Source organism: Mytilus galloprovincialis, chromosome 6 (assembly GCF_965363235.1).
Source record: "Mytilus galloprovincialis chromosome 6, xbMytGall1.hap1.1, whole genome shotgun sequence".
In the NCBI taxonomy this organism is placed as follows: Eukaryota; Metazoa; Mollusca; class Bivalvia; order Mytilida; family Mytilidae; genus Mytilus; species Mytilus galloprovincialis.
In genome coordinates this window covers 51,562,746-51,572,257 of record NC_134843.1, presented here as the reverse complement: position 1 = coordinate 51,572,257, position 9,512 = coordinate 51,562,746, and the positions used below count along the sequence as shown (strand labels likewise).

General features: G+C 32.0%; 1 protein-coding gene across 2 annotated transcripts; it reads left to right on the top strand.

Moving 5' to 3' along the window:
* Window positions 1–5,539: 5,539 nt before the first annotated feature.
* LOC143078181 (uncharacterized) lies at window positions 5,540–8,983 on the top strand. Of its 2 annotated transcripts, none has more exons than XM_076253124.1 (3): window positions 5,540–5,616; window positions 7,492–7,594; window positions 8,587–8,983. In XM_076253124.1, the coding sequence occupies exons 1-3, from the start codon at window positions 5,556–5,558 to the stop codon at window positions 8,723–8,725; spliced, it is 303 nt and encodes a 100-aa protein (XP_076109239.1). In that variant the 5' UTR covers window positions 5,540–5,555; the 3' UTR covers window positions 8,726–8,983. The 2 variants fall into 2 exon arrangements, 1 of the variants encoding a protein (XP_076109239.1); XR_012979091.1 differs by lacking the exon at window positions 5,540–5,616 and adding an exon at window positions 6,443–6,960.
* Window positions 8,984–9,512: the final 529 nt, after the last annotated feature.

Genomic DNA, 9,512 nt, shown 5'->3' with positions numbered 1-9,512 from the left:
ATTTTATCACCTTTATATGGCGTACCCTACTTTTTCTAGTAAAAAAACAAGCATGAATAAATAGCTTTTATCTTAATACATCACGAAAATAATTTAAAAAAAATATATTATCGTTTTAAGGAGAAGGTACGATAAGACCAGTTTTTACCTTTTGAATTCTGTTATCAAAAAGAATTATGAATCTACCCAATGAGATTGTGCAGAGATTCATAAGATATATCAGGAAGGAAGAAAAGATACTCATTTGTGAAAACAATAATTTTGAAAATCAATCAAAAGTATATCGACTGATAAGAAATATATAATAAGAACAGCAACTGAACCGAGATTTGACCAATTTCTCCTGATTTATTTTCGCATCAGAGCCATTTTCAAAAGTAATTCAATCTTAACTGACATTTGAGTATCACAGCTGATAATATTTATAGATTATCGTTGATCATCTCAACGAGATTGACTTTCTCGTTGATAAATTAAGAGCCGGTTGTCAATTTCATTAGCAACTTCACGTGCGTCCTTAGTTTCTAGTGATAATTTTCCATCTCAAGCGAGTAGCATGATATGAAACATCATCACAAAACAAGATCAAATGATAAATGCACACAATAGCGATAATCTGGGTTATTCTAAACAGATGAACAATTATAAATACCTAAAGAAAGCTCAAAACCACAATTTTGACAGAATTAGGCAAATTATAGTATTTTTTCCAAATAAATGTAAAAAAGAATTCTTAACCAAAACCAAACTGCTGTCGGAGATAAAACTATGCCGCGAATATCTTTTTGGAACAAATAAATTCATTTTGTTCTTCGATGGCAAGTTTTACAAAAAAAAAAACATGTAATATTTACAAATTTGAATCAAATGCCTTCAACAGTACCGTTTTGTGCTGAATACAATTTTGAGTTTATTGTTACAGGTTAAATGGTTTGAAAATATACAAAAATATGAAAGAGACTCTTCAATAATGAAATTCCAGTAGAATTTGACAACTGTTCGATTTGACAATATGAGTGAAACAAATACAAGGAAATATTACCTTCCTGTTTATTGCAAGACTTGAATATTATCCCTCAACAAGTAATTGCAAGCTATGAATTGGCAAAAAAAAATCTTGGGATTGGCCCAATTCACCTTTTCAGAATCTAAAGAATCATGGGTTATCTCATTGTTCGTACCCCAAAATGAAAATAACGTCACGTCATTTGTTTAATGTTCTTGTGTGTGACATTATTAACCAATCACGACGTTTTGGTGTACACTTTTGAAAATTATACCCAGAATGCATTATATTCTGAAACAGTAAATTGTAATTAGAGATGATGTAACAAAATCAAAGGCAAATATAAAAAGAAAAATCATAGTGTTTTATATAGCTTCCTATACGGTATGGGGTTTTCTCATTGTTGAAGGTGGTAAATCTTAATTACAAATTATAAAACAAAGATTATCTTTGTCATGATTACAATCAGTTTTTACGAATGATGTGAATCAACGCGATCTGTCAATATATAAACAACACATACAGTTTATGGAAGCACCGAATCAATATAAACGTTTTTTATATCAAATAGCGATATTGTCTTATATCAACGAGTTGCATTGTGGGAAATTTCAGACGAATGTTAACATTTGTATGAAGAAAGGAAGATTTCTCGGTGTGAACAGAGTGATATTTAATACGGCATACGTCTGCTGTATAATTTCCATGAATTGTACTATATAATAACAAGCCAAGTGTATAAATACGAGAAAAATGAATTGTTGATTGCACGATTTATTATTATACCATTTGTAGATGTACACATTCAATAAATATCATGTAGCAAATCCAGTGGAATGCAATGGAGATGAATTCAATTGTTAGCTAAGCCAAAATCACCTATTATTCAAAGATACTGCTATATTTTATTATATCAATGCGATGTTTGTCTTATATAATAGCGATGTGAATTTAATATCAAACATTTATGAATGCAATATTTTTCTAATATAACTGCGATAGTTTTCTCATGACCGGTTTAATGTTTGAGGCCCAATATCACTAAAATTAAGTATACCTGTAACACAATAAATGCTTACATGAACTAATCATTTCGAAAATGTTGCTTGACCCTATTGATAGTTGACAGTGTTAACAACCTGTTTAGTCCATTGTTTTCGGTCATATGGTTTTACCGACTAATTCTATGTGTAGTGATAATTCAATGGCGAAATTTAGATGGGGCTACTGTAAAAATAGAAAAAATAATAACATTTCTTAAAAGGAACAAAAAACATTCATTCAAACAATCCAATTCAATACGGTTCCCAATTATACACTTGATAATGAATATTCAAATGGTAAAATTATATTCTAAACAAAGAAAAATGTACAAATACTGATGTCCCATCCTTTGAAGATTGAACAGCCTCAGACTTTAAATTAAACAACTTCAGATACCACGAACGACAAATCTTGTCAAACAGAAGATGTATTTCTTATTAACATAGAAAAAGATATTGATCAGGAAAACAGTTCTTGTTGGATATCAAAGACTTTTCCCATTCGTATTTTGATATATCTATGTACATAAACAGCTTGCCGCTTGGGCACATGACTGGGAGGGCATTCCGATTAATTGTTGCCACAGAGATTTGACTTTCGTTTTGACTGTCTTATGAACATCTGAAAGATGTAATTTGGAAAATGTTTAATACTTTCTTATTTCAAATTCAGGGCTTAAAGATGGCTATATAATACATTCTCCTTATAGGTTACAAATACTTTGACGATTTAAAAATTGTAGCTTTTGACTTACGTCTGTTTGTAATAACCAGGTATACGTGGTCACGCCTATGCATTTCAGGGTTTGCACTACAAAGATAAACATTTAATTATTTTATTTTTTCATTGGTTTTATAAATAAGTCAGTCATTACGTCAAGTGGTAATGGTTTTCCGTGAATTTTTAACAATTTAAGGTTTTTACACACACACAAAGACAAGAGGCACATTTGGTTTCTACATACTCTAGTACCGGCTTCTGTTTCAGGTGAGACAAACCTTATACACTTATTTAAAAGACATTTTATTTTATCAAAAATGGAGAAATACGTAGCAATAATGTCTTTATTATGTTATATTATAAATATCTTTGATTATTACACTGTAACAGTGACCTATTTCAGGGGATGTGTGCTTAGTTTACCTCTTTTGAATACCACGATTAGCATTGTATTAATACAGTTGTTCCATAGATTATTGATGTGTTAACTAAAACTCATTAGGGAAACTGCATGAACGTACCAATAATTGTTGTGTGAAGTTTATGAGTCAAAACTTTCATTCAAGTTGTGGGTTTAAACATCAGTATAACAACTAGAATAATGTGAACAATCCTTCAAATTCTCAACCCGACATTTGTTTTATTATTTTATCATTATCTACTTTATTCTAACCAGCATTCCAGCCATGTGAATCATGCATTTATATACCACAGTAACATCGACATAGTCTGTACAAAGGTAACAGCAACATAATCTACCGAAAAGTCATATTCAAGTATTTGTAAATTATTTGATATTCTTCACACTTAAAAAGTAGACTTCGTTACTGTATTCAATCAAACTTTCCATCAAAATATAAAATTTAAAGAAAAATCTATATTTCAAAACTTAATAGTTTAAGTGGTACATGTGGTACTACAAGGGTATTGTACGTCCAAGAAATGCGTAAATGTACTCTGGAAAAAATCATTAATATAAAACACTGCTGGTCTTCAACAAAACAAGAACACCATGGGTTATTTGACTTTGTTTATTCAGATTTCAAAACATTATGATAATAAATGCAGTTTGTTCTGGGTTTTAAAATAAAGCACCTTATGAACAATCATTTAATGAAGTTCACATAAACACTGTGATCACACATTGTCAGCAAGAAACCAAAGACATATGTAAATTTTCACGAAAGTTCATATGCTCTTGATCTCTGTAAGAAGCTGATTATGTCTATTTCATGATCCTAAGTTCTACGTAGAATTATAGAAATTTTATTAATAATTTGTCCCAGGTCATATGAAAGACTTCAAAGATATTCTTGTTCATGCTGTAAATGTGCTAATGGAAATATGCATCACAATAACCAAAATGCTAAGTTATCCACACATTTGGAGGCGTTTACGTACTGTCATATTCAATATATAACCTAACTAACAAAGATTGATCTAAGGCAGTTAATTAGACGATCAAATTTTCGCAAGAGTGTAAAACCGATAGAAATGAAAAACAATTCACAAATTTGGCACAGAATTGATTAATAACATATTGTTTATAATTGTTCGTTTATAATTAAAAAAAACTATTAAGAAACTAAGGTTCCAACTTCTTCAGGCAAAGTTGACCTCAGGTGGATTTTGATATTAATTTTAAGTCCTTTTTGTCAAAAAGTAAAATAACAAAAATACCGAACTCAAATGAAAATTCAAAACTTCAAGTTTTTTCTCAAATGGCAAAATCAAAATCTCAAACACATCAAAGGGATGGAAAACAACTGTAATATTCCTGACTTGGTACAGGCATTTTCTTATGTATAGAATGGTGGATTTAACCTGGTTTTATAACTAGCTAAACCTCTCACTTGTATGACAGTCGCTTAAAGTTCCATTATATTGACAACAATGTGTGAACAAAACAAACAGACAAAATAGGTAAAAATTTCATAAATTGAAACAGCTCTTCACCTATTTCGTTTCTTATACAATGTACATACTTGGCTTTCAAATATTAGGCCTTGAGCAATTTTGGTGAAGGTGAATCCAGCAAAATGTGTAAAGTGTTATTTCTAATTTTTGTTATTTTTGCACTTGGATTGTTGTCGAAACCCGTCAAAAGAAAATTTTGGAATTTTGTTTTTTTAATATTTTCGTTATATTCTAACCTCATCTGGACTGGGTTGCACAATCGTCTATTAAGTTAATAGACTATTAACTCCTAATAGACTAATAAATATCTAATTGACTATTAGTTAATAGAGTGAGTTAATAGCATTGCACGAATCACTATTAAGGCTTCTATTAACTAATAGACTTTTAAGTGACTATTAAGGTTTAATAGTCAATTAAATCCTTCATCATTCCCAATATTCATTGTAACGTCATGAAGCACGCGAATTTTTGTGAATTTCTGCATTTTCACGACGTCGTCACGATTTCCCGGATTTTTTCACGACGTCATTTAAAATATGGACGCTGGAAAGAAGAAAAGACGCTCAAATTGGGATTCATCGGAAATGTCATTGCTTAGACAGTGGAGAAAAGTCTATTTACTATAAGGAGCAAACTTTCCAACAGTTTAACAAATAAAGCAAAAATTGAGGTTTGGAGAAGTATCACGGTACAGATAAATGCACTGGGGTTACATGGTAGGACGGTGGCAGAAGTGAAAGTCAAATTGCAAAACATGCAGTCAAATGCCAAAAAGACATATCACGATGTTCAGAAACACACCCATCAAACTGGCGGCCGACCACCAGCAACACCTATTAACCAGGAAAGTCAAAAAATCATCGAAATGATGAAAGACACTTCAAGTTTTGTCGGTTTGACAGGAGAAGAAAGTCCTGTGGACGAAGGTACTTTGATATTTTATCTGCGAATAATATTTAAAAGATTGATATTTCAATTCTAAAGCTTATAGTTTATTCCACATTATCCTTTTGAATACGGACAACTTCATCTTAAAATATGTATAGCCGTAGACATTTAACATTTCACATAGTAAATTTGTCAAAAATATTAGCAGTAAAACGGCTTTTTTAATCACAAAATCTTATTAAAAAATACTTTGAACTTAATCAAGAGTTAGAAATTATATATTGTAATGTGACGGTACCCAAATTGCACCTTGACTTTTTGTGAATGTCGCATGGTGGCGTTTTCGTACATTTTTCTTTTCCAGCGAAAGCTTCATCTGTTGCTACAAACTATGAACATTAAGTGTATATTTGAATATATCCATCTATTTTATAAGACGTGTATAATGTTAAATAATCAAGTACAATGTATACAAATTGTTTAGTCTCAAAGAAAACTGTTAAGAAATTCTCAGCTGTTTATGGTCAAAAAGTGAAATCTAGGTATCGTGACATTAGTATATAGATATGAAGATATAGTATTAGGCAGTTACTATTTGTCCAGCAAGAAATTACTTGTAAAACAAACTTGGGTAGTGTTTGACTCGTGCATTTTAAGTTAACGTAAAGGATTTTGTTTAGCTGAAAAAAGTACAAAATTATTATGTTTTAGCTGTTACAGAGAACTATAGACCCCTGGAGATAAAGTTATCCATATTTTGAGTGAGAGGTGGGAGATTTTTCTATCCCCCCCTTTTCCCCCCAAAAAAAATACGTGAGGGGGTCGGAGCCAAATTTCTCTTTTCATTTTTGCTCCTGAATACATCTTGTTTCATCCTTTTCCTATGCTTGTGGTCAAATTGTGTTGATTTTCTTATACATATATTGTCTTATATTTTGGGCAATAAATAGCTTGCCGGATATTGTGTTAAGATCGTATTCTTATGCTCTGTTCATACTGTTAATTCTAGTATAGTTGAATTACCGACATTTTACCCCTCATCTCCTTTATATCTTAGCTATGAAAAAAACCAATATTTTTGAATCTCTTTCTTACAGTTGATCTGACAAAGAAAGCCAAATATATGCATAAAGAGATCAAGAACTTCCTAGCAAATTATAATTCTAGTTGTTCGAAACAACTCCCAAGAGCAAATGATGTCCATTTGATTCAGTTTTTGGAACCCTCTACCAATGATGATGATACATTTTCCGAGTACCAAATCGATGAGTTTGCAAATTTCCTTTGTGCCAATTACCCCAGATTGCAGGATATTTCCTTACAAGACGTCTCTTCTCTTTTGCATAATACTGTGCAGTTTATCATCAATTACAGGCAAGAAGGTAATTTGCTAATTTCTTGCCAATAAGGGAGCTACCATTTCATTTTTAGGGGGAGAGGTAGGATGAAATTTGAAAAAAGGCAGGAAAGATTTTACAACTTTTGAATTTTCCCAAGCTTGAAAATATATGAATAGGTCGGGAAAACTATCCGAAATAAATGATTAGTTCAATAAAGGTCCCACAATGTCTCCTTCTGTCATATCTCTTTGGTGTTATATATTGTATGAAAAAGGTGGATAACAGAGCCCCACCAAATCCCTTGTTAATTCAGTACTGTAGTAGGCCCATACCCCTTCCCCCTCCAATCTGAGGATTTGATACTAATAAAAAGAAATAGGACAACGTAAAGGCATTTTCATCTACCTGTAAATGAAGAAGGGGAACATACCATATTCAAAATATGATAATTTTGCGGTTTTTTTTTTTTCTCTTACTCTGCGTCAACTATTTGAAATTAAGCACATTGTGTCGATGTATATTTGCAAACAGTAGAAATTAAAGGTTGATTTAGTAATTGCACTTATTTTACAGTTGTGTATGATTCAGCAGAAAAACTACCAATAAACATAGATGGAGAAGAGATCGACGAAGACCAAGCAAGCCTGCCACCAACTCCAGTTCAACCAATAATTAGGTATGCTTAATTTGAATTAAATAAGTTTATATAATTTTTATATGATTAACATATTAGGGAATATGTTTATCTCATTTAATCTAGATGGCTTCCGGTACAGAATTTTGATGTTATTTCTATGGACGACGTCGATGACGTTGACCTAACTACTTTCATAAGCCAGACCAGTTTAGGGACACACTATGAAGTTTGATCTCTCTTTATATTTTCTGAGTTTTGACAGAAAAGTAATAGAACATTTTGCCAAAATTCACATAAGTATAGTAGTGTTCTTATAAATGAACAATGTCGTCACACAAAAACTGCTGTAGAAGAAAAAATTTGTCCTTTGTGTCTTTTGAAAGTAGAAGATGAATTTAATTTCACAATAAAATGTACAAAACTAATATCGATATATTGTGAGAAGAATTGTTTTCCAAAATTAGTGAAATAGTTCCCTCTTTTCTAAATCATTTGTAAATATGACTAATGAAGGCTTCAAGCACTTATTAAATGTTGGTATATATATATGTATTTGTGGTGAGATTGATTAAATTAAATCTATTGATTGTAAAATTCATAAGCGACAGGTACATTTCTAGAAATGATGTATAGGGAACGGAATATCTTTGTGGTACCACCTCCTCTCAGAGGTTATAAACATTTTATTGAATTATTAATGTAACAATATCTTCTTCTGATAGTGGAGGGAATCTAAATACATGTTTATAAATATGGTCATATGTACTAGTATATGTTTGAGTATAACCAATGTTAATTTTGTCTTAACCTAAACAATTTACACTTCTATGATAAAGGTTAACATGGTTAAAATTGTATATGATATGCCCACTTAGGGCCATAATTTGGTGCATGCAGATATTGTATTCAGAAGTTTCATTGTCAATAAAATGGGGTTAAACGATCGGAAGCTCATTTTGTATGAAACCCTGTCTTGTATACATTGTGTATATATTTATGTTGCGTTTCATTCTATATGTTGTATATTTCAGCATCAGCATGTTAGACAAGGATAAGGATCCCTTATTGCCGGTAAATCCACAAAAACGACCGCTGAAGAGTTTTTCTTGTCCCATTATAGAGAAAAAGATAAAACCAGAAGATGTAGTTGTAAAGCAGCATGAAGTGTAATGTAAACAGTCAGAATATTATGACTTAAAAAACCAAAAGCTAAAAATTGAAATAGCCATTCTTAGGTCACAGATGGACAAACATGAATTGGCTTCCTCATTATGTGATTTGTTTGGACTTGAACTTTAAAAGAAAAAGATATTTGCTCGTGTACGTGTGAGCTTGTGTGTGTTTACGTGTGTGTGTGAGTGTGTGTTTATTGGTTAATTTACATGTTTCAATTGTACAACAAAATTTTACTAAAAAATGATGATTTTTTATGATATTTTATTTGAATTTTACTCGCTATGTGCGTGTTTAACCAAAGAATGCTCTGCAAATATGGTCACGTACAGTACGACCTTCCTCTGGACCTCTAGAGGGTATATCGATCTATACACGAATCATCAACCTCATCAGCATCATCCATTGGTTCCTTCAAGTTTATAGCGATGTTGTGGAGCACCACACATGCCATAATCATAGTGCAAGCCTTTTCTGGGTGAACACGTACTCCAGAATGTAAACAGTTGAATCTTTTTTTCCACCAGCCGAAAGTCCTTTCAATACAACATCTGGTCTTAGTATGTGCCCTATTAAACCTTTCATGGCATTCCTCTGTCGGTCTCATGAACGGTGTCATCAAAAAGCTTTTGCATCCATAACCGCTATCACCTAAGACTATTCCATCCTCCACACGCTTATGCGTTGACTCCAGATGTTCCAGAATTTTCGAGCATCTTAAGATGTGGCTGTCATGCACACTGCCGGGCCATCTGGCTACCAGATTTGTGAAACGCCCTGAAAG

Bases quoted from the DNA above. Each gene is read 5' to 3' on its own strand.
- LOC143078181 (XM_076253124.1), top strand. From the start codon at position 5,556: ATGATGAAAGACACTTCAAGTTTTGTCGGTTTGACAGGAGAAGAAAGT. The intron at 5,617-7,491 runs GTACTTTGATAT...CTTATTTTACAG, and splicing joins AGAAAGTCCTGTGGACGAAG to TTGTGTATGATTCAGCAGAA. The intron at 7,595-8,586 runs GTATGCTTAATT...TGTATATTTCAG, and splicing joins CCAGTTCAACCAATAATTAG to CATCAGCATGTTAGACAAGG.